Raw genomic sequence first — 24,491 nt, forward strand, 5'->3', positions numbered from 1 at the left:
TCCTTCCTCTAAGAGTTTAAATTTTTGGAGATTAAAAAATGGGGCTTGGAGATTCTGATGGACATGGATGAAGGGAGAAGACATTCAAGCTGGAAGGATAGTACCAGCAAAGGTATGTGGGGTAAGGGTAAAGGTATGTAGGTAAGGTGGACATAAGTAAATTATGACTTCAAGGAGGGGATTTAGGGAAGGGCTTGAAAAGTGGATGATTGGGTGAGGGAGCCAGAGGATAAGAATGCAGAAGTTGTCACAGGCCAGATTAGGAGAGCCTTGAAACCTTAACCAAAAAGTTTTAAATGGACTCTAGGGGTTCATGAATCCACAGAGCTATAAATAGCATGATCAAAGCAGTATTTCAGCAATAATCTCATGAAGATATGCAAGATGGTGTGGGGTGTGAAGTAACCTCATTTAGCATAAAACAGGAGGAATGGAAAGAAAGAGAATCTAGGATAACAGTTATAGGGCCTTTTCTCTTTTCTCACTCTCTGTGACCTTTTCTCAGACTTGTCCTGTCTCCTTCCACATGGAGGACCTCCCAGTGTAGTCCTAACACCAGCCCAAGTACCACTCTGTACACTATTCTGAGTCAATCACTTAAAGCTCCCTCCTCAGAATGTGCACACTTTCCTGCCACTGTGGTCTCCTCCCAAGCCAATCCCACTGCCTGCCATATCCTCCCCCAGCACCTCGACCTAACCTTTTGACTCATCCTCTAAGGCAAGCTCAGATTTCACCTACTGCTATGTGTTCCCTGGTTCCCCAGCCATGGCCATCTTGTTCTTCCAACTGCCAGGACCTTCTTATTGATAGCACTTCTGACCCTCTGCCATGTGTCACAGACATCTATGTACCCACCCAGTATCATGGACCTAACTTTAGCTAGGGCACCAACAGTGTCCTAGGCACTTTTGGATTCTTAATATTGCTTTTATACAGTGAGAGTAAAATAGGCATTTGGTGAGAAACAAATGAAGGGCAGAAAGCCATTCTATAGTCAGCTTGTCCATTCATTTGTTCACTTAACAAATATTTACCAAATACCTAGTATGTACCCGGCATTATTCTTCTCCATCTCCAGCATCCTAAATAGCACTGCCAATAAAATCCCTGGGATTGGACTAATGAGATGATAAATAGCTCTAAATCACTGTGAAATATAGTGAGCGTTTGGGGTTCATGGCCCCTGAAAAAAGACAGGCATGGTGGCTGGGGTGAGAGGAAATGAAAAGCAGTATGTTAGTGACAATATTTCCTAATTCCATACATAGCCTGCTGGTTTACTAAATCCATCAATTACTAATGGACGGTTAGTTTCTCTTCTGAGAAACTACATTTTTGGAGTTTCCTTAACATCCTAAGATAAAGGTCTCTTTTCTACAATCAATATACAAGAAGGCTCTAATTGTAACGGAGCTTCTGCAAGTGCCAGACCAACAAAACCACCAAGTTAGGGCCACAGCCTCGGAAGCCCATTCCTGTTGTCTCCCAGCAAGTTCTTGAGTGCATCGGGAATGAAGGACCCCCGGGCCACCCTATGCTGAGCCCCAGCGGCTGTGTTGCAGGGAATCTGGCCCTTCCGGGGGCTGTGCAACCTCAGTGGAGGTTATGGCCTCTGCTTGGCCAAGCTGTGTCTCTGGGGGCTTATTTCAGACAGGGGCAGAGGTCAGGAAGTACCTTTAAGAGAGCACTCATTAACAGTGCATGCCAGGATCCTTCCACCTGCAACTTCAAGTCCTCTTGCTCTTTAGAATCCTGAGCCAACCTTGCTGTTGAATAGTCTCTGGAGCCAGGCCCCACTGGATCCGAGCTCCTGTGCTACCATTTACTAGCCAGCAAGTTTCTTAACTTCCTTGGGCCCTAGCTCCCCCCTGAGGTAAAATGGGGATTAAATGATAGAATGCAGGGAAGCACATAACAGAGTGGATAGTTTTTTGTTTTGTTTTCTAAATACTTATTTTTTGAGAGAATGCAAGCAGGAGAGGGGCAGAGAGAGGGGGACAGAAGATAGGACACTGGCTCTGCGCTGACAGGCTGACAGCAGCAAGCCTGATGTGGGGCTCGAACTCATGAACTGTGACATCATGACCTGAGCTGAAGTCAGACGCTCAACCTACTGAGCCATCCAGGCAGCCCAGAGTGGACAGTTCTCATTCTTGACGGTTTCTATGTTCTGACATAGAAGTGAGTGTGCAGGCTCTGGGGCCAGATTGCCTTGCTTCATATTCAGGCTCTAAGCAAAGAGATACAGGCCACCGCCTTGAAAAGGCAAAGCAGACCAGATGGAGGCCTTTCCTGGTATTTCATTGTGGAGACCTAGGCTAATCAAAACCTCTTAATAACTAACATACCAATAAGGAGTGCCTAGGAGTTGCCGGCATAGACACTCACATGTTCATAACACTCATGACGTGAATTCACACTTTGAAAAGGCTTCTAGCCTTTCTATAACGTACATCCCATAATTAGCACCCTTTCAACGTATGCTGACAGTTACTATAAAATTGCATGGATATTAGTCCAGGTTTCAGGAAGCAAAGTATATTGATCTGCATTTATTAATCCTCTGAATAGCTATTGAGTATCGTAAGTCAGGCACTGTGCTAGGCTTTCAGACCAGAGATGAGACACAATCTCTACTCAGTGGGAAGACAAAGTTGTGACTTCAGGGTAGGCCAATGGGCAATAGGGGGGAGAAAGATTCCTAGGCTTCTTCCTTCCCTCCCCCCCATATCCATACATAACCATAAGAAATGTTTATTTTTCTACTTTAGTACAATGTGCAGCAAACAAACAGTAAGGAATAGGAAAAAGAAAAAAAGAGTCAACTACTCTGGAGATTGAGAGAACAGAAGAACATGTTAAACCACAGTGGGAGCTGCAATCAGCAAAATGCAGACTCTGGAAAACTCTAAAGGATTAAAAATCCAGCTTAACAAAAACATTTCAAGGAAAAAAAAAAAGAGAGAGAGAGATGGGGTCCCTATTCTCTACAGGGACCCCCTTGAGGGTAAAGGTGATTTAAAGGTCTATCCACCAATTGCAACGTGGAGATCTTGAGCCCTGATACAAACAAACTTTTTAAAATATGGATTTCTATGACAACTGGACATCAGAACATTGACTGCATATCTATAGCTATTAAAGAATTATAAAAATTTAGGGGTGATAATGGTATGGTGTTTTAGATACACATACCAAAATATTTACACATGAAATAGATGCCTGGAATTTGCTTTAAAGGAATTTAGGAGTAAGGGAAGTGGATGGACAGATAGAAAGGAAACCAGGTTGGCCACAAGCTGGTTAACTGTTTTTGTTTTGTTTTGTTTTTTAATTTACATCCAAGTTAGCACAGAATGCGATGATTTCAGGAGTAGAATGCAGTGATTCATCCCCTACATATAACACTTAGGGCTCATCCCAACAAGTGTCCTCCTTAATGCCCCTTGCCCATTTAGCCCATCCCCCCACTCACAACCCCTCCAGCAACTTTCAGTTTGTTCTCTCTATATAAGAGTCTCTTGTGTTTTGTCCCCCTCCCTGTTTTTATATTATTTTTGCTTTCCTTCCCTTATGTTCATTTGTTCTGTATCTTAAATTCCACACAAGTGAAGTCTTTCTCTACTTTTGCTTGGCATAATACCCTCTAGTTCCATCCACGTTGTTGCAAATGGCAAGATTTCAGTCTTTTTGATTGCCTAGTATTATTCTATTGCATGTATATACCACATCTTCTTCATCCATTTATCAGTCAATGGACATTTGGGCTCTTTCCATACTTTGGCTACTGTTGATAGTGTTGTTATAAACACTGGGGTGCGTGTGCCCCTTGAAATCAGCACTCCTATATTCTTTGGATAAATACCTAGTTGTGCAATTGCTGGGTCGTCAGGTACGACAATTGCTGGGTTGAGGAAACTCCATATTGTTTTCCAGAGTAGCTGCACCAGTTTGCATTCCCACCTAGGCTTCTTTTTAATCAGTTTACATTTAAGTCTGAGAGCTACTGTAAGGGGAAAAGTAGAGGGGGATGTACATATTTTATTTATATAAAGAATGTAAGGATGGGGGTGCCTGGCTGGCTCCATTGGTAGAGGATGCGACTCAGTCTCAGGGTCATGAGTTTCAAGCCCCACTTTGGGCATACAGTTTACTTAAAAAACAAAAAACAAAAAACAAAAACAAGGGCACCTGGGTGGCTCAGTTGGTTAAGTGTCCGACTTCAGCTCAGGTCATGATCTTGCCGTCCGTGAGTTCAGGCCCCGCGTCGGGCCCTGTGCTGACAGCTCAGAGCCTGGAGCCTGTTTCAGATTCTGTGTCTCCCTCTCTCTCTGCCCCTCCCCCACTCACGCTCTGTCTCTGAAAAATGAATAAACCTTAAAAAAATGTTTTTTAATTTAAAAAAAAACAAAGAAAAGAAGAATGTAAAGACAGTTGAAGCCAAACCTCTATATTAATGCTGCTCAGTCAATACCTAGAATGGATCTCTTAGTTCCTACCCTCAACCTCTACCTCTCACTTAAGTCCTATGAGTGACACTTGTCACTTTTTTAAAGTTTATTCATTTATTTATTTAGAGAAAGAGTGTGAGTGGGGAGGGGCAGAGAGAGAAGGGGGGTGGGGAGAGGGTGGAGAGAGAGGGAGAGAGAGAGAGAGAATGAATGAATATCCCAAGAAGGCTCTGCACTGTCAGCATGGAGCCCAATGTGGGGCTTGAACTCAGGAACCATGAGATCCAAAATCAAGAGTCAGACACTGAACTGACTGAGCTCTTTGTCACTGCGTTTTTCTTCTTATTCGTGGCATCAGGGCTGGAAAAGTTGCTGATCTCTGAGGTACTGAGTGATCTGTAAGATGGTCATGATGATGAACTCTTACAAATCATCTCCTCTTTCTAGGCTGATATGCTTCTCCATGGGTCTATGAAAGCAGAATTTACAAAATTCAATTATATTTGCAAAATAACAGGGAGAACTCACTTTGAGACAGAGTATACTGATGGTTAGAGGTCAGACTCACAGAACAGACTGCCTGGGTTTGAATCCTGCTCCTGCACTTAATTTACTATGTGATCTTGGGGAAGTAACTTAACCCTTCTGTGCCTCAACTTCCTCACTGTAAAACCAGCCTAACATTCTTACTCACTGCACGTGTAGGGTAGTTGGAAGTATTAAACATGTTTACACATGTAAAGAGCACAAAAAGCATGACTTATAATAAGTGCACAGTAAATATCAGTTACTGATGCTTGAAAAATTATCACAGGTTATTTTCATGTTTTTTTAAATGTATTTTTGAGAGAAAGAGAGGGAGAGAGACAGACAGATAGATGGGGGGGAGGGGCAGAAGGAGAAGGAGACACAGAATCCAAAGCCTGGAGCCCCAGGCTCTGAGCTGTCAGCACAGAGCCCGACGCGGAAGCTCCAACCCATTAACCATGAGATCATGACGTGAGCTGAAGTCAGACGCTTAACTGACTGAGCCACCCAGGCGCCCCATCACAGACTATTGTAAAAACATGTAATTATTTCTCCAGACTGGAAAGATTATCATTCTGATAGAGGTAAAGGGAAGGAAATTGATGATATTTCCATTTATGTATGTATATGTTAAGAATTTCAGCAAAACTCTAGAATGAGCAAATAAATCAAGATTAACAATTAAATAGTATGAGATGCTGTCTTTTTTTTCTGAGAGAGAGGGAGAGTGTTCATGCGCGAGGTGGGGAGGGGTGGAGGGAGAGGGGAAGAATCTTAAGCAGGCTCTATGCTCACTGCGCCATGCAGGTCTCGACTGCACAATCATGAGATCATGACCTAAGCTGAAATTAAGAGTTGGACACTTAACCGACTGAGCCACCCAGGCGCCCTGAGATGCTGTTTTTTTGTTTTGTTTTTTTTTTTTTTATCAAGGAAAACTTGGGTATGCTGTGGCTCCAGTGAAATGAAATCAGTATACCAGTCTGAATTTATCATCAAATTATACTTATAATCCAAACAAATTCTTTGAACAAAAGGCATTGTCTGTGACTCTGGACCCTGCGGGCTAGGGACTGCCAACCAACCAAAAGACAGGGCAAGAGAAATGCAGAGGATAAACAAAAGGAAGAACAGAGAATACATATACGCAAAGGGAGGAACTATGGCTAATGAAAATGTTTAAAAAATAATTCTATTACGTTCAGTGTCATGTTAAAGATTTTGTTTCAGGAGTAATTATATAGAGCACTATTTCAACGAAGAGCTTAGGTCTATGAAATCCAAAAAATCTGGCTTTTGGTCTTAGCTTTGCTACAAAACAGCTCTGTGACCTCAGCCCTTCTGACCCTCAGTGCAGGTCTCACCTATTAGAGCTGACAACATGAGGTCTCCCTACATAACCAAAATTAGGGGGATGATCAAACTGAACCTCTCCAACACCTTGATAAGTGTGGAATGAGAGAACAAGTGCACACTGGAGTCCAAATCACAGAAGGAAAAACTGATCATGTAACTAGAAGTCTTCTTTCCAAAAGGATTTTAATATGTCCCTCTAAAAGGAGAGTATTTGATGAAGGTCAGAGGAATGATATAGGATGGCATTTAGCAGTCTAGACGAAAACAGAATCCACACTTTCATTCATGTTTTTGTTTTCTGTTGGAAACTGTTTTCCTCTCTAGCTTCCAGAGCCCCTGTTAGGGGAAGGGGCACTCATGTCTTAGATTTCCAAGGGGGTGAGCCCTCAAGCTGCCATGCCCACCAGCGTGACCCGCTGGCAAGACCACTCATCTCCGCTGGCCTACAGCTTTCTCACCTTTTGTGAAAGGGGCGACTGGACCACAGGATCCCCCAAGCCTTCTCCAACTCTAAAATTCTGTGAGTTCATGATTTCGGGTATTAGCCTTGTGACAGCTAAATATCATAAGAATTTATGATTTGAGTGTGTGTGTATGTATATAAGATACTTCTCAGCAGCTAGAGGAATTGACTTTTTTCAGTGTCCAGGTAAATGGCAGATACATTTTAACCAAAAGGAAAAGCCGGTGTGACAACAAATTATACTAATTATTTTCTTCTGCTTCTGTTGATCTGAGGCAAGCAGTATACCATGCTATGCTGCGAATGTAAGATTCCTCCTGGGCTCTGAGGCTGTAAGTCATCTGCTCTGTTGCACAGAAAACATCTAGAAATGAACAATGCCCACATAGTCTAACACACCATTATACTGATGAACCTTATACCAGGATATCTATCACTCTAGTGACTTTAATTAGCTCCCAAGCTGATTCGTGATCAATCATCAAGTGCTCACCAAGGAGGAAAACCCGAGAACTCTTTGATAGGTGTGGGGGTGATACACAGATTTGCCACAAGCTTTCATTTTTGATTATAATTTTTAAGTTAAAGCAGAGCATTAGTCATCTTTTTCAAAATGCTAAATTTAACGGTAATCTTAAGGTGGCAATATAAATGATTATTTTCACAAGATTGTGCTGCTTTAATAAAAACTTTTAATAAAAAATGACAAATTTATCCTAAAGAAGATAAATTATTTTATGCCTTATTAAAAAGAAAATGTTTCTATTTGTAACAAGAGTGACCTGTATTTATTAATCTTAATCTCGCCTAGCTCTGCTGTAGCAGTCACTAGAGGCAGTTTCTAATTTAAGTCTTTGAGTCATAGACAGGGGTTATTGGTTTTGTTTATGAACTCTCGATGAACAGTCACGTTCAGCAAACATTTCTTGAGCCCCCTACTATGTACCACAAATAGGCCTTGTCCTATTTGATTCCATTACATTCCATTACTAGAAATCCAATTACATTTTATTCTCTATTGATTGATACCGGTTCATTACTGCCTAAGAGTAATTTTTCATGAGAGCAATTAATGTGGTATAGTATCTGCCTACTTCACAATTATCAGAGATTTCTACCACGAAATGAATGTCACTTTATTTAAGAAATTCTGATTTTACTAAGGATATTTTCCTTTCTTATCTCTCAAGTACTTCATGTATAGTGGGGTAAAAGGAGTGTGGTAAGGGCAGGGGATTTTTTAAGAAGTCCAACTTACTAACTCCTTTTATTTTTACCTCGATGATTGCTAATACTCTGGTAATATTCAAGTGCATGGAGTTCTCTGCACAGGTAACTGTGGTTTCACACATCTGTGCTTCACTCATGTGCTAAATGCTTTTTGGAACACCCTTCCCACCCTTCCCTTATCACTAAAAACAGGTGTCATGGTCTCCAGGAAGCTCCCAGAGTGACTCTGGGCTTTGCACAGAGCTGTGAAGACCCGTCTCTATCTAGTCCAGCGTCCAACACCATATATGGAACTATCTCCCTAGTCTAGCTCATCGGTGACAAGGCGGCATGCTTATCATCAATGCATTTCCAGGACCTCTGTATTTGTTGAAAGGCCCTGTAGAGATGATCCTATATAATAACTTTAGAGCAAAAGGCAACAACGCTTTTAGCGCTTTCCCTTTAACGGATTTAGAGACAGGGAATAGGCCCTAAGACTTGGGACAAATGTCGAATAACTCCATAAATCCTAGGACATTACAGGTCACAGCCGTCCTCCACATATTTGCTAAGCATCCACGCCACTGTCTGAGGAAGGAGAGTGTGGTCTTAAAAGACCACCCATTCCATCTCTCACCAGTATAAATGGTTAAACTCAGGCACCAGAACACCTGGGTTCAAATCTACGTTTTGCCTTTTAGCATGTTTCCTTGCCTCTAATTGGAAATAAGAATAGGACCTGTAAGGCTATTGTGGAGATAAAATGAATGAGTACATGTCAAACACTTGCAGTGATAAGTGACACACAGTGAGTGCTTAATGGATGCTGTTACAATTAATGAAACACCTTTCTTTCATATCCTTTAAGTCCACAATGGCCTCAGCCCCACTGAGGCTCACTTGTTTATTCTCATACCTGAGAGGCTGAGTGCAGAGGGATGGTCTTTGTTTTATGGATCAAAGAAACGGACCTGCAAAGAGACTTAATCCTTGCCCAGTAAGTCAACAGAGAGAGTCAGTGATGGAGAAGGTCATGCAGAAAGCCCTTGTTTCAAAAGGGGTTTTCATACAGTCTTTAGAGGGAGTGAAATACAAGTTCAATCTCCTGAAAAAAATACCCAAGAGTTGGCACTGGAATACTTATTAACCAGGGCCACCCTGGGCACAGTGGCAGAAGTGAAAAAGGGGAAAGTTTAAAGTAGTTGGCAATGATGAGGGGGAAGGCAGATGTAAAATGAAAGACCAAAGAATTTATGAGAATTTCAAAGTCTCCTGCAATATTAGATACTTAATTCTTTTCAGGAAAATGTTTCACATGTCTTCAACATTGCAAGAGGACTTCAGCTGCTTTCATTTTGACCTCAAACTTGCTAGCTGGGCTCTCCTTTCCAACCAGCCTCTTGGCTCAGGTGGAAGGCCCTAAGAGCACAGCATTCCCTGATGGGAAGTGAAACTATCCCCTCAAGCAATAAGGGCTGCCCTGAGCCAGCAAGACCCTACTGGTGATCGACCCCAAGGCAAGGATGGATTTGACCCGCACTGCCCACTGCACATACCCACCCACCTCTGCCTCACATTTTCCTTATGTAAACCTTATGTAAACTCTGGGCACTTTGGAAACAGGCTTTGAGAGGTCAGTCCGCCATCTTCCAGGTGTTGGCCGCACTGAAATAAATTCCTTTCTTGTTTCACCACCTCTCAGTCTCTCAGTCTTTTGATTTTGTTAGTGGCAAGTGGCTGACGCTGGTCTTCTCGGACCCCCAGAGCCAGAAGCTCTTGCACCCCAACACTGCGGCTACAATATTACACGTGTGTGTTAGACATTTAAGTTACAAGGTTTAGTACGTTAAATATTTAAACTGAGGACACAAGACACTTGGAATCATAAAATGAAAGCCCTATAATCCTGAGAATTCCAGCATCAACTAAAATGGAAAAGACTGATGTAGAATCCTTTTCTTTCGATGAAAAATGGGTTGGAATTTGACACATACCCTGTGCCTCAAATTTAGTATGTACTTCTCATTTCATTTATAAAAAAAAAAAAAAAAAAAAAAAAAAAAAGGTGCCGGGTAGGGGGAAGAACAAAGAAGGAAGGTGAGAGGCCTTAATCTGTGCAAGGAAGCTTTTTGACAGTCTGATTAAGATGTTAGTTACTAAGCACTGTAACTGCTGAGAAGTCGTAATACTGTATTTCAGAATGTAATTGTTTAAATAAAACACTCTTTCAGAAGGATTCTCAGTATAACACATTCTTTTTAAAAATTTTTTTAATGTTTTTATTTTATTTTTGATAGAATGACAGAGCATGAGAAGGGGGAGGGGCAGAGAGGGAGATAAAGAATCCAAAGCAGGCTCCTGCTGTTAGCACAGAGCGCAATGTGGGGCCGGAACCCACGAACTGCAAGATCATGACCTGAGCCAAAGTCAGCGCTTAACCGACTGAGCCACCTAGGCACCCTCGTATAACACATTCTTCTTTTTTTTTTTGGCCACTTCATAACACTTACTGCTTTTAGAAGACAGTCTTATTTGTAGTTCATAAGTGCCAAGCATAACTAAATCTCAAATCTCAGAGAGAAAATGAAAATTCCAAGCAGGCGCCTGGGAGCATTTGGCTTCATTAATTAGCAGGGTGTCCTTAAAGGCATCTACACATAAAGTTCTTATCAAACAGCCATCCTCAGGGATCCATGCAATGGAAATTTTATTAATCCCAATCATTTTGGGAGGAAAATGAAGCCAGGCTAAATTAGCTAACTTAGTCTCCAAAGTCAATCTATGTCAACCCCAAGATTAGAATTCAGAAGCTGGCAGTCATCTTGATCCCAACACCCTTCTTTCCTTCCATCAAAGTGTCTATTAATAATGCCAGCAGAAGGATATACACACACACTTTGTCAACCCAAGATCTCTAAATAGATTGCTTTTTTAAAAAGTATTCCAGGTGGCATCATGGAGAATGTGGCGCTCCCAAGAGGTTTTCATTTTGGGAGCTTTTTACGTATCTTTTCTGCCTTATTTCTCTTTGTTCAATGTTTTGTTCAGAGACCCAGACCTCTTTGTAGTCCATCTCAAAGGAATGAATTTTCATTTTCACTACAGGGATATATATATATTTCAAATACTTAAAATGCCTACAAGCTAAAATAAATACTTAGCCATAAATAAATAAATAAATAAATAAATAAATAAATAAATAAATAAATAAATAAATATCCTCTTTGAGGCTCAGAGAAAAATCTTCTGATATGTGGTGGCAAATATCTTGGGCTCTTTCGGAATGACTTTTCAACCTTGCCTTGGGCATGTTTCTTTGTTACAGAAGAATGCATTAGCTCCTGGTTCGTGGGAGGCTCACAAGCCAGCCAAGAAAGCTTTCCTCAGCAGTCCTCTGAGGTGGAGCTTTCAAGGAAGGGCTTGAAATAATAAACAGTGTCTTCCCTCTCAACAGCTCTAAAAAATAATTAGTTGTGTATTTTAACATTTTAAAGAGAGAAGTGGTTCAAAGATATGCAAAGGCCAGGGTGGATATCTGTGTGCATTTGCAACTCCATTTTCCAAATCCCACACAAGATGCTTGGTGGCCTCTGGGTTTGTGCTAGCACAGCTTCCATTCTCTACTTAAATTTGTTAGGCAAACCGGAACTACAGTTCGGAAGGAAGAAACAAAGGTGAATGGAGTATCAGCTAATGAATACTTAGCAGTAATCACTGTGTATGAACACACAGCTGAACAGGTGGTGTTGACACATATAACATTAAAGCTAAATGAAAGATCAGATCTTAAAGAGGCACACCCAAAGGAACATATCCCAACATTAAAGCTTAAGGCACAAAGCCATTTGGGTTTCCCATTCTGCAACCCATATGGACAGTCTGGAAAGCTCAAATGAGTTTTTACCAGTGTCCATAAGAACATGCAGTGTGACTTTTACCTATGAGTTTTATCTACTAGATCACATTCCGCCCTTCCTTCCCCCACCTGCTCTGCACATCTTTCCCTACAGCAGCTGTCAGGTGGGGAATTGATGGGCCCTGGGGACTGAAGCTGGGTTTAGATTTTGGAGCATTCATTAACTGTGTGATCCTCAGCTAATCATTCTGAGCCCCAGTTCCCATTTGTTACACTGGGATTAGGAATACCTGCCTCACAGGGCTGCTGTAAGAAATGAATGGGGTAACATGCTTGCCTCCTAAGAAGGGTTGGATAAATCTTCATTTTCTCAGTTCTTGCCTCATAATGTTAACGGAACCTCGGGATGGATTACCTCTTGACTCTGGCTAGCCATGTGTGTCACTGATGTATAGGGAGTGTGATAATCAATTACACATAATTAAGAATCAATTTCATGTGGATTTATCACGACCGTCTGTGTTCATCTTTGTTAGAATCTGCTTACTGAGGACGGTAAGCTCTTTGTTTTCTAAAATGCTGAGCATAATGCTGCAAAGCAAAGAGATATTAATATAGGACAGAAAACTGCAGCATAACCTTTTGCGAATTTGGTATTAGGGGACAGGCTTAACACTTTAACCCACTGTTTTATGGTGAGCCCTTTAGCAGACTGGTGAAGGTTGACTTTGGTTGGAGTGCTCCCTCTGACTCTCTCGGTCACCATCTTTCTTCTCTTTTTGCATTTCCACCTCTCCACTAATCCAATGGCAGCCCTGTTCACATCTACTATTGATCTGGTTTTCTTAGGGGAAGTTACCTTCCTTTTTCTTTTCTTCTACAAAGCAATATATATCTATTATAAGGAAAAACCATACATATGTACATATACATACAGCTGTAACAACCATCTCTAATTACCATTGATATCAGCCCCCATCTCCACATTTACTCTGAGAGGCGGACCATCCCCTCTCCATCCCTACTCCACTGACGATGAAGGGGGGGGATGACACCACCAGGTGACACTTATTAATAAGGAACATTTATTAAGTGTTTACTATGTTCCAGGTGTTGTTCTGAACGCCTTATGTGTATCCCAGCCTTACTTTTCCTCGTAGCACTTACACCTGCCATACTATACATTTGTTTACTGTTTCTCCTCACCAGAATATAAGTGCTTTGATAGGAAGCATGTAGTTTATTTTTATTCTCACCTGTATATCCCCAGTATATCCCAAAGAGCCTGGCACTGGAGTAGGCACTTTATTTAAAAAATTTTTTTAATGTTTATTTTTGAGAAAGAGAGAGACACAGAAACTGAAGCAGGCTCCAGGCTCTGAGCTGTCAGCACAAAGCCTGATGCAGGGCTTGAACTCATGAACCATGAGATCATGACCTGAGCTGAAGTTGGACGCTTAACTGAGTCACCCAGTTAAGCCCCATGTAGTAGGCATTTTAAAAATGTTTACTGAATAAATCAATCAGTCTTCATAACAATGTGGGTGAGCCTCATCCAATCTGGTGAGGACCTGAATACTACAGGAGGGCTGAGAAAGAGAATTTGCTCTCTCTGCCTGTCTTCAAGATGAGACACAATCATCCTCTTTGGACTTGAACTTGGGCTAGAACTTACACTATCATTGGGTCTTCTGATTCTCAGACTTTCAGAGTTGGACTAGAACTATACCCTCGCTCTCTCGCTTGCTGTTTCATGTCTGCAAATCATGGGAGTTCTCAGCCTCTGTACCGCATGAGTCAATTCCTTATAATCAGTCTTTCAATCTCTCTCCTCTCTCTCTAAATCTTCTACCAGGTCTTTCTCTGAAGAACCCATGCTAATACAGATTCCCAGATTGACTAAGTGAGCTTGGATTCAAACAGATGTTTGCTGACTACTGGTACAATCCACTTTTGCTTTGTTCTAGCACAGCCTTCTCCCTGCTTTTAGAACCTACTTAGTTCTCTTTCAAATGTGAAATGCAAAAGGAAGTTAATTAGTGGATTAGACTCAGGGAGTCTGAGGATCTTGGTTTACCCTTTCACTTTTTAGCCCAATGAATCCATCTGTTAGATCATTTAAATGAACACTTCTAGGGGTGCCTCGGTGGCTCAGCTGGTTAAGCGTCCGACTTTGGCTCAGGTCATGGTTTCACGGTTCGTGGGTTCGAGCCTCGCATCGGGCTCTGTGCCCACAGGCTCAGAGCCTGGAGCCTGCTTCAGATTGATTCTGTGTATTTCTCTCTCTCTGCCCCTCCCCTGCTCATGCTTTGTCTCTCTCTCTGTCTCTCAAAAATAAATAAATGTCAAAAAGAGATTTTTTTTAAATTAATACTTCTAAGAAGTACAGGTTGCCATTGAGGCACATGTTCAATTTTTTACCTATCTTTTTGTTGAAGCAACATTAATGCCACTGACTCTAAAAGTACAAATGAGCAAGTAATAAACTGCTTAGTGCTGTGTGTTGTTAGGGAGGTGTTAACATTTAGAGATCTTTGTTAGAAAATGGTTGTCCCCAAACTACAATAATAGAGATAAAATGACCGGAAGGCCAGACCTGGACTTGACATTCTACTCTATTACTTATTGCACAACCTGGGTCAAGCCTCTCTGAGCCTTAGTTTCCTTATCTGTAAAATGGGGGAAATTATAGTAATTACCTCAGACAGATGCTATGAGGATCACATTACTTAATGCAAGTAATGTGCTTATTAGCACAATAACCAGCACATACATACTGAGCATGAGGTAAATGTTAGCTACTCTGACAGGCGTGGCTAGTTACCTATAAATCTCTCTCCCCCTCTCTCAAAGAAACAGAACCTCTGATCTGTAACTGGTTAGCAATGAGCTGGCCACCTACAAGGCTGTAACTCCCTGATTTCCCTAGGGCCGCTGGAATCCCGTTCTAAGTTCTGGCCAATGAAACATTACGTGAAAATTTCACATGGGACTTTCATTAACTCTCCTTAAGAGACAGGAGGACTGCCTGCCCTCTTTTCCTTTCTCCATTCTGTTCGTGTTTCCTTTCTCCATTTCAGGAACACCTATGCAACGGCTGGGGCTCCAGCAACTACTGTAAATATAAGGACGAAGGTTATAATCAGATTTCTCAGAACAGTGGGTTAGGAGAAGCTGGATTCTTGGATGGCTTTATGTAACCTCCATGCCAACACAAGGCTGCCAACCTCGGGACTGACTTCTTTTATGTGAGAGAGATTATAAACTTCTAATTTGCTTCCACCATTATTTTGAGTATCTCTGTTCCTCAAGGCCAAACTAATCCTGACTGCTTTGGCTGGCCCTTGTGGTGGTGTAAGAATCCAAATGGAGGCTCAAAGCCATTTTGAAGCCATGTTTCTGCAAATAAAGGCAAGGTTGAGGAAAAAATATGGAAAAGGAGATGCATGTCCTCAAAGCCTTTGCTCCCCTTCCAGAAAGCACCATCTCTCTGCCCCCTCCCCGCTCAGAAGTCCAGGCATTTATGCCTGATGCACACAACCTGTACTCAAAGGATCTGATAAAACATGGTTCATTCTAAGCTATAAATGATCATAAGGCATCTCTTTCTACTCTTTCTGGGTGTCCGTATTTTATTTAAGACAAACTCTTCCCACAGGATGTTTGGAATAACCAAGAGGCCTCTGGGAGAAATATTGTTGGGAATCAAAGTCCACAAACAAGGCTGCAGCTCACCACTAAGGTAGACTGTAATTTCAAGTTAAGCTGGTATAAGGAGGTTAAGGTACTTCTCAAAATATTTTTGACGCCCAGGGAATATCAAGAAATGAAAAAAAGGGAGGAGTGAAGATTTGTCTGAAAAGGCACTTAAACAGCAACCTCAATTTCTTAAGGCTATGTATTTTATACTTGTCGCTTCACTGATCATTATTATACCATCAGTTGTACAAAATTCCATGCACGATGCAACTCAGAAGGTCATCTGTGCATGACCAGTCAGTGGCTGCACATGGACCCTCAACCACATTCCCCCCAATTCCTGGCCCACTGTACAAACACTCCTCACCTTTTCTTTATGAATGTAAACTGAGTATGTATAATGAATAGATTTTATCAGAACAAGACAGAAATTGTGTATCTGAATTTAAAGTGCAGGAGAGACCAAACATCCTTCTTCTTTTATAGTAAACACTGTGGGTGTGTATGCGTGTGCGCGCACGTGTGTAAGTAACGTGAAGGTCTTTTCCTATGGAACAAGACCTCTGATCTTGGATGAGCACGCTCTCTGCTTAAGATAAAATTTTTTCACAAGAGTTCAAAGTGATCTACAGACTACCTAATTAAAACCTCATCTCCTCTACCCCTTAGGTCCTTAACTGACTTTGAGAGGTTAAACGACCCTGACAGGGTCATTCAAACTCCAGTGGTCTTTTTTAGAACCTGGCTCCTTCAGGCTTTCAGACTGACAATGATGAGAGTTTTGAGGAGTCAGCTTACTTGATTCATCTACACAGAGTCTGATAAATGTCTAAGTACATTTGACAGTCTGAGCCCAGGAGAAATTTCACCATACACATCCTTCACGGAGAAAAAAATTTTCACGGCATTCTACTGGTTTTCCTCCTGTTCAACAATTAAGCTTGTCTTTGCCATGGTTGCTTTGATTAGTATTACTCGTTTCACACCATCATCAGCAGGCACCTGTCTATGATGTGACGACCAGCAGATTTATTTTTTAACGTATTAGAGAATGATTTATATTTCTAGGTAAAACAACATCCAAGCAAAGGGAACCACAAGGAAAGTGTCACAAAGCTCTCATCTTAAAACAGTTCAATGAAAGACGATAGAGTTTCTTCTTTGGATAGCTCAGAGGCATGATGCTCACTAACCTTTTAAATGCTAAATCTAAATTCTGAATTCTAAATATAGAAATGGTTGGCTAACTTAGGTTATCAGAAATTAACAAATCACACAAAGCGTGGGCTAATAAATGGCCTTTATCATCAAAAACTCCCTTTCATTAGGAATTTGTTAGAGGATATGACCTTATAAAGAGGCTTTTGCAAGCAAAGTTAAAAGTTCCTTAAGGAGGAACTAACAAATAGAAATTGTCAATTTAATTCCTAAGTACAGGCGTAGCAAATGTGCCATTAAAAATACAAATTTATGGGGCGCCTGGGTGGCGCAGTCGGTTAAGCGTCCGACTTCAGCCAGGTCACGATCTCGCGGTCCGTGAGTTCGAGCCCCGCGTCAGGCTCTGGGCTGATGGCTCGGAGCCTGGAGCCTGTTTCCGATTCTGTGTCTCCCTCTCTCTCTGCCCCTCCCCCGTTCATGCTCTGTCTCTCTCTGTCCCAAAAATAAATAAAAAATGTTGAAAAAAAAAATACAAATTTATCACACATGTACAAAAAAACTGGAAAGCGAATTTTATAAGACTATCACTCACTTTATGAAAGCTTAAAACTACAGTGTCTTTCAATTAGCAAGTATGAATGGAGCATTAAAAACAATTTACGAAATTGTATTTCACACACATGGCTTTTTAAGAACAAATGCAACCTGTAAATCAAGAAACATGTTAGTAATGTTTCAGGTTTGATTTGCCTATAAATAAAAATTCAAATAATCTTGTGCAAAAAATGCAAATATCTATAGCTAGAACAAATTAATATTATTCACTTCTCATTATGTGATTCTCTCTTATAAAATAAAAACTCATCGACTTCCTCCAGAAGGAATTTTTATTTAATAATGAAAGATCATTGCCCATGTGGGCCACCGGACCAGCAGCTTTGCGTTCTAAACCCAATCTCCTCATCTAGCTTGAAGCCCAGCACCGCCAAGATGCTGGCTTACCACTCTTCCCTCATGGACCCTGACACCAAACTCATTGGCAACACGGCACTGTTGCCTATTAGAAGTCAGTTCAAATGACCTGCCCCTGGAGATACAAATGATACAGAATTTGTGGATGAAGCCATCTATGACTTCAAGGCCAAGGTGTTTCTCAAGAATGAATGAATGAATGAATACATTAAGAATGAAGCTGACAGAACCTTGATATATACAATCTCTACATTTCTGAGTGTCTAAAGAAACTCCAAAAATGCAACTCCAAAGGCCAAGGTGAGAAAGTAATGTATCTGCTGGGAATCACTAATTTCCCCATTCCCGGAGAGCCTGATTTTCCACTTAATGCAATTTATGCCAAATCTGCAAACAAACAGGAAGATGAGGTGATGAGGGCCTACTTATAGCAGCTGAGACAAGAGACTGGGCTGAGACTTTGTGAGAAAGTTTTTGACCCTCAGCACGTGGTGGACTTGCTTTGTGAAGAGACAATTTATGAACAAGAGTCTTTCAGGACCTGAAGAGTAAAAGGAGCCTGGGAAGACCCAGTTTTTCCACAGCCTTGGGCAGCATTTTACAGCAAGAGGTACACGGTAATTTGCCTTTATTTCATAAAGTTTTATACAGAAGACAGAAGAGAGCATGTCTTCACTCGAAGAGCTCTTTATCAAGAATTTGGGTAGGGGAGGGAAGAATGAATTGCCAAAGGGTGATTTGAAATTTTCTGTGCTATTAAGCTGGTGCTTAATAAGAACAGGTAATAATAAAGGAACTTCTAATATTCCTTGTAAAAAAAAAAAAGATCATTAAGAGTAAAAAATTTTACACAGACATATGACTAACTCCAACTTGCAACCTCATTGTTTTTTTTTAAATAAAATAGCTTTAAATTATTTAATTTCTTATGATTATATACAGCAACCTGAATAAAATTTAAATTCAAAAAAGCAAATTATTGCCAAGAAGGAAAACCGATACCTCCCCAAAAGTAATTTTAATATATTAGGTCATTAACCAAACAATTTAACTGAAATGGGAATAAAAATTAAAGTAACAGAATAAAAGCAACTCTAAATTGCTCAAATCCTGGGATGGCTAATGCAAGAATGGTAACAATTTGGGATGCCTCAGGGGCTCGGTCGGTGAAGCGTTCGACTCTTCCGTTCAGCTCAAGTCATGATCTCATCGTTCTTGGGAGAAAGCCCTATGTTGGGCTCTGTGCTGACAGCATGGAGCCTGCTTGGGATTCTCCTTCCCTCTCTCTCTGCCCCTCCTCCACTCACACTCACGAGTTCTCTCTCAAAATAAATAAATGGGCATTTAAAAAAAATGGCAACAATTTAAATCAAAATATTCTGGCATTAAATCTACGTATAGATCACATATAATCCAACTAGTTACAAACATAATCTTACAGGGACATCTAAACTCTAGTTTCTTAAAGTGTGCTAACTGCATATACATATTTACTTGAACACAGTCTCCCCAATGGAGAGAGTAGCCTAAGACCGTAGTAGTGTGCATCTATCCACTTGGATCAACATTTCAACCAGAGAAGCATCCATCAACACCCTAGCTTAGAATGAATTCGAATCAGAGCACTGTTTCTGCAAACCAAAATTCCCAAGCAAAGATTCTTTCAAAAGAAGAAAGATTATGTGCTTACCGTATAGAGTTCATTAAGAACCTTCATCAAATCCTCATGAAGCTGGAATGCAATCTCTTTGCTCTACAATTAAGAAAAAATTAAGAATCTTTAAAAATGTAACATAAACTTGTTTCCAAATTATTTACATCTTAAAAAGTCCACTGACTGAAAATAAAACAATGTATATAATACAAGAGAAGGCCAGCACAGCCCCACTATAAGAAACAGTTTTGACCAAACTGCCCTTTGTTTTCAATTAAAGTATAGTTGACACACAATGTTACATTACTTTTAGGTGTACAATATAGTGATTCAACATCTCTAAAAGGTTATGCTATGCTCACCACAAGTGTAGCCGCCATCTGTCACCTCACAATGCTATTACAACACCACTGACTACATTCCCTATTTGTATCTTTCATTCCCCACAACTTATTCATTCCATAACTGGAAGCCAGTATCTCCCACTCACCTTCACCCATTTTGCCCATCTCCTTCCTGTCTCCCAGGTGGCAACCACCAGTTCTCTGTATTTATGGGTCCATTTCTGCTTTTTGTTTGATTCTTTTGCTTCTTAGATTCCAGATACAAGTGAAATCATAAGGTATGTGTCTTTCTTTGTCTGACTTAATTTACTTAGCATAACACTCTTTTGGTCCATCCGTATTGTTGCAAATAGCAATATCTGATCCTTTTTATGGTTTAGTAATATTCCACCACACACACACACACACACACCCCACATCTTTACCCATTCATCTATCAATGGACACTTGGGTTGCTTCCGCATCTTGGCTACTGTAAATGATGCTACGATAAACACAGAGGTGCGTATGTCTTTTCAAATGAGTGCTTTCATTTTCTTTGGGCAAATAACCAGTAGTGGAATTACCAGATCATATGATAATTCTATTTTTAATTTTTTGTAAGGTTTTAGTTTTAAGTAATCTCTACATGCCACGTGGGGCTCTAACTCATGACACCAAGATCAAGAGTTGCATGCACCACCTACTGAGTCAGCCAGGTGCCCCTCCACTTTTAATATTTTGAGGAACCTCCACACTGCTTTCCTCATTAGCTATACCAATTAGTATTTCCACCAACAGTGCACACCTTCTTCCACATCTTGTTAACAGTTGTTATTGTCTGTTTGATTCTAGTTAAATGGCCTTTCTAAGTACTAGATGTGTGCACCAATTGTCACCATAGGCTGGACAGAGGCAAATAAGTAGAGAGTCTGAATGGCTCTTGTAAACCATCTGAATCAGACTTTATCAAGAAGACAGAGGAAAAAGTAAGCCGGGTGAAGCATCATGCTTGCTCAGAAGTTGAGTTGCAAAACTAACATCACTAAAAAAGATGAGTTCCAGCATCCTGACAGAGATGTCACAGAGAAGTCTTGCAGTGTGAGTCCCAAAAAGCTAAGTTAGAAATCAAAACAGAAATTAACTCTCCCTTTCCAAGGGAACTATGTGACTAACTACAATTTTAGCGTTAAGAAAGCATTTTCAGGGGGTGCCTAAGTGGCTCAGTTGGTTGAGCGTCCGACTGTGTCAAGTCATGTCTGTCAGTTGGTGGGTTCAAGCCCTGCATCAGGCTCTGTGGACAACTCAGAGCCTGGAGCCTGCTTTGGATTCTCTATCTCCTTCTCTCTCTGCCCCTCCCCTGCTCATGCTAAAAGAAAGCATTTTCAAAGCAGTGCAATGGTAAGGCCACTTACAGTCCATATACCTTTGTTTCTGCATTTTTTAGGTTTTTATTTGAATTCTAGTTAGTTAACATACAGTATAATATTAGTTTCAGGTGTACAATTCAGTGAATGATTCAACACTTCCATACATCACCCTGTGCTCATCTGCACTTATTATTTTCATGACAATGAAAAAGAGTTCTCCTTTTCCACTCAATTGGTAAATAACCAGCATTTAAAATAGTCTTCCCTAGGCTAATTCTAAGAGTTTGATATAGGAGTTTTTGAATCTTTTTTTTCCCTAGCAAAATCTACAAGCTATTTTAAAGGCATTCATGTATCCAAATTACTTTTCTTCCTGTTTTGAGTTCATTATGTAGTCTGCTACAGAGAATGGAAAAAAACGTAGTGTGGCTTAACCTACAGTTTGAATCAAGAACGACCACACCCACTGGATCATTTATGTGTCTCCCACTGGAATGCCAGCATCAGGGGTAAGGGCCACATCTTTATCAGCTCTGTGACTCTGTTGTCCTGCACGGTGCTTGGCAACCAGGCTAGGACTAGGGGGAGGCAGAGGAGGCACCAACGGTTTGGTATTTAAGGTGACATTCCCTCCCCCACTAGACCAGGTCCTGCTGGGGCACATGGGAAGCTTCCAATGAACACTTGCTAAATGAATCTGTAAAGAAGCTGAAATACTGCGTCTGAGTAAGAGCTGAATTAGTTACCACATCTGCTGAAGGTTGGCCACTGGGGAGAGGATGGAAAGGAAAGGCCCACAGGCCACTTGTAAGGAAATATTAGGACTTAGATGAAATACAGCCCTTCTGCAAATGCAAGGTCACTGGGTCAGGCTTCCCTCAAAAAAGGCCAAATGTGATGAAGCAAAATCTCCGAAAGATAAAACAGTGTGGGAAGATGACATCAGAGCAGTACCTGAACTTGGAGAAATGCAAATTCATTATTAGCAGCCTTTGTCACTAGGTCTTTTTACGTGATACAGTACTGCTGTTTATCAAGCTCTGCCAGCTTCTAAAATCTTTAAATTGGAGTTAGAGACTTTCTGTTTTGCTGTGTCCCTGATATGTGAAGAGGTGGGTTAAGAGTCACTCAAGAGTGAAAGGCAAGCCACAAGTGAGCAAATGAAGCCACCTGAAACTCGTTTTATTTTCCCCAAGTCTTGGTTATTCTGACTTGTATACATTACACTGGAATCTCCTAGGACTTCAGTTTGGTATTATTTTAATATCAAATTTCACTCAAGGGTCTGGGTCACCGATTCAGAACCCTCTAATGGGATCAAAGGCCACCAACACACTCTGCTCAGCTGACCACATTTCAGGTAGGAGGTCCAAAAATAAAGTATTTCTTGGCAAAGGCTCAGGACAATAACAACAGAAAGTCCCTTCGGTCTGATTGGCCCCGAACAAGACTATTTAGAATCAGATTAAAGACTGAAATTTGGGGTGATAGGAGTCCTCCCAAGCTATCCTAGGTCATGTATCTTAGAACAAGCAAGAAGATTCTTTGTGTATTTCACATTTTACAAGATTTCAGGTGGTGAGGTAGAAGAAATCTGGCATCACAAAATGTGCTCTCCCAAGCATACTCTTAGGTTACTCTTTCACCTTTTCCCAGAGGCCCTGAAATATAAAAAATTTGTCTGAGAGGTAGTATTGCATAACACTTAAAAGCAAGGGCTCTGGAGTCAGAACGCCTGGGTCTTAAGTTTCAAAGACTTTGGATTCCCTTGAGCCTCAGTTTCCAGATCTGTAAAATGAATATAGTCATTGCACCTATCTCATAGGGTTGATGAGAGCATTAATCAGATGACACGCACATTGCATTAAGAACGATATCTAACACACAGTAAACTCTCCTTAAATATTACAATTATTTCTTTCCCAGACACTATTTGTAATGGCAACTTCCTTAAGCGTAAAGGCCACGTCATATTTCTCCTTCTTTTGGTCTCTAAGGAGACTTGCTGCATTGACTTTCATGTAGAAAGAGCTGGGCAGACACTGGTTGATTTGATTTTGATGTCCCTCTGCCGTGGTTATTAGATCCCTCCAAATGGCACCTCATTTGGAAGGGTCCCAAGTATTGTGCTCCAGCCATACTCCCTTCCCCATATGTACGTTAAGTAACCTTACCTTTCCGTATTCCATTTTCATGGAAGTCCTACCACTAGTAACACACGATGAATTAACAAAACATCTGCTAATGGGGTGTCTGGGTGGCTCAGGTGATTAAGTATCTGACTCTTGACTTCAGCTCAGGTCATGATCTTGCAGTTTGTGAGTCTGAGCCCCGTGTCGGGCTCTGTGCTGACAGCGCAGAGGCTACTTGGGATTCTCTCTCTCTTTCTGCCCCTCACCCACTCATGTCCTGTCTCTCTCAAAATAATTAAATAAACTTTAAAAAAATGTAATGGGTGCTAGGTACCACCCCTTCCCCCAAAATAAAACATCCACTGGCAAATGGACATTTCCTCAAGCTAACATGAAAAGATATATACAAATCATGAAAGAGGCCCTTAAGGATCCTGGTTCCCATGGGGAATTTTAGATTTTTCTCAAAAGTTGGCGGGGAGTGTCTTTCAGGTCGGTAAACCCCTGGCTATACCCATGACACATCACTAAAGTTGCTACCTGTTGGTTTTAAATCTTTTCGGTCTAGTAAATAACTTCAAAATTAACTACTGTCTTCCCACCATGACTTCTTTAGTCAGCAAAGATGGTTAAAGAACTGGACTGTGCTCTGAAGCCCAAGTTCATGTGACTAATGAGTGAAGCATGGATACATGGGCTGGACCCAACATCAAGTCCTTGTCTTGAGTGCTGGGGTCATGGTGCTTGTGCTTATGGCATGTTAACAGTGATTGGATCACCTCATGTTAGCCCCACTTCAACTTTAAGCATGTCTCCAAATTATTATACAAACAGTGAATAACAATCCTTTCTTCAAAATACTACCCTGGACCCCAAAAGAAATAATCTTAAGCCGCCTGCTGTGGCACACAGTTAGTGCAGTGGCAATGTTAGACTAATGAACTGAAACCCTCCAATTAGAAAATACCTGGATTTTCAAAGCCCATAAAAATTCAATAGGTTAAATATGCCTCTGGTTTCTTTTTCATTAGAAATTTGAAAACAATGAAGCAGACCCTTGATCCTTGAACAAGAACTACTAGGAAAAATGATACCTCAGTATTAAGAAAAGCAATCAGTGTTCCCTTACAAGAGGAAAGAATGACTTTATATAAAAGGATATACATTTGAAATCAGGTATTTTCTACATTACTTGAGATTGGTGGATTAAAATTACTTTTGCGCAGGGCAGGGGAGTCGCTTCACCTGCTTCAGGTACGAAGTTGGGAACATGAAGAATTGGTTCCCACCCTCCACCGCCCCCCCCCCCCCCCA

At 41.0% G+C, this 24,491-nt stretch overlaps 1 protein-coding gene and 1 pseudogene across 4 annotated transcripts in view; one reads left to right on the forward strand and one right to left on the reverse strand.

Annotated features, from left to right (window-relative positions):
• The window catches only part of SRGAP1 (SLIT-ROBO Rho GTPase activating protein 1), a 284,751-nt gene that overhangs the window by 98,183 nt on the left and 162,077 nt on the right, over positions 1–24,491 (reverse strand). For all 4 annotated transcript variants that reach the window (XM_058742151.1, XM_058742150.1, XM_058742152.1 and 1 more), the window contains exon 4: positions 19,389–19,451. In XM_058742151.1, coding sequence (XP_058598134.1) covers positions 19,389–19,451 — 63 coding nt within the window. The remainder of the gene's footprint in view (positions 1–19,388; positions 19,452–24,491) is intronic.
• On the forward strand, positions 17,702–18,250 carry LOC131519288 (actin-related protein 2/3 complex subunit 3-like; annotated as a pseudogene).

This window comes from Neofelis nebulosa, chromosome 8, assembly GCF_028018385.1.
Source record: "Neofelis nebulosa isolate mNeoNeb1 chromosome 8, mNeoNeb1.pri, whole genome shotgun sequence".
NCBI lineage: Eukaryota > Metazoa > Chordata > Mammalia > Carnivora > Felidae > Neofelis > Neofelis nebulosa.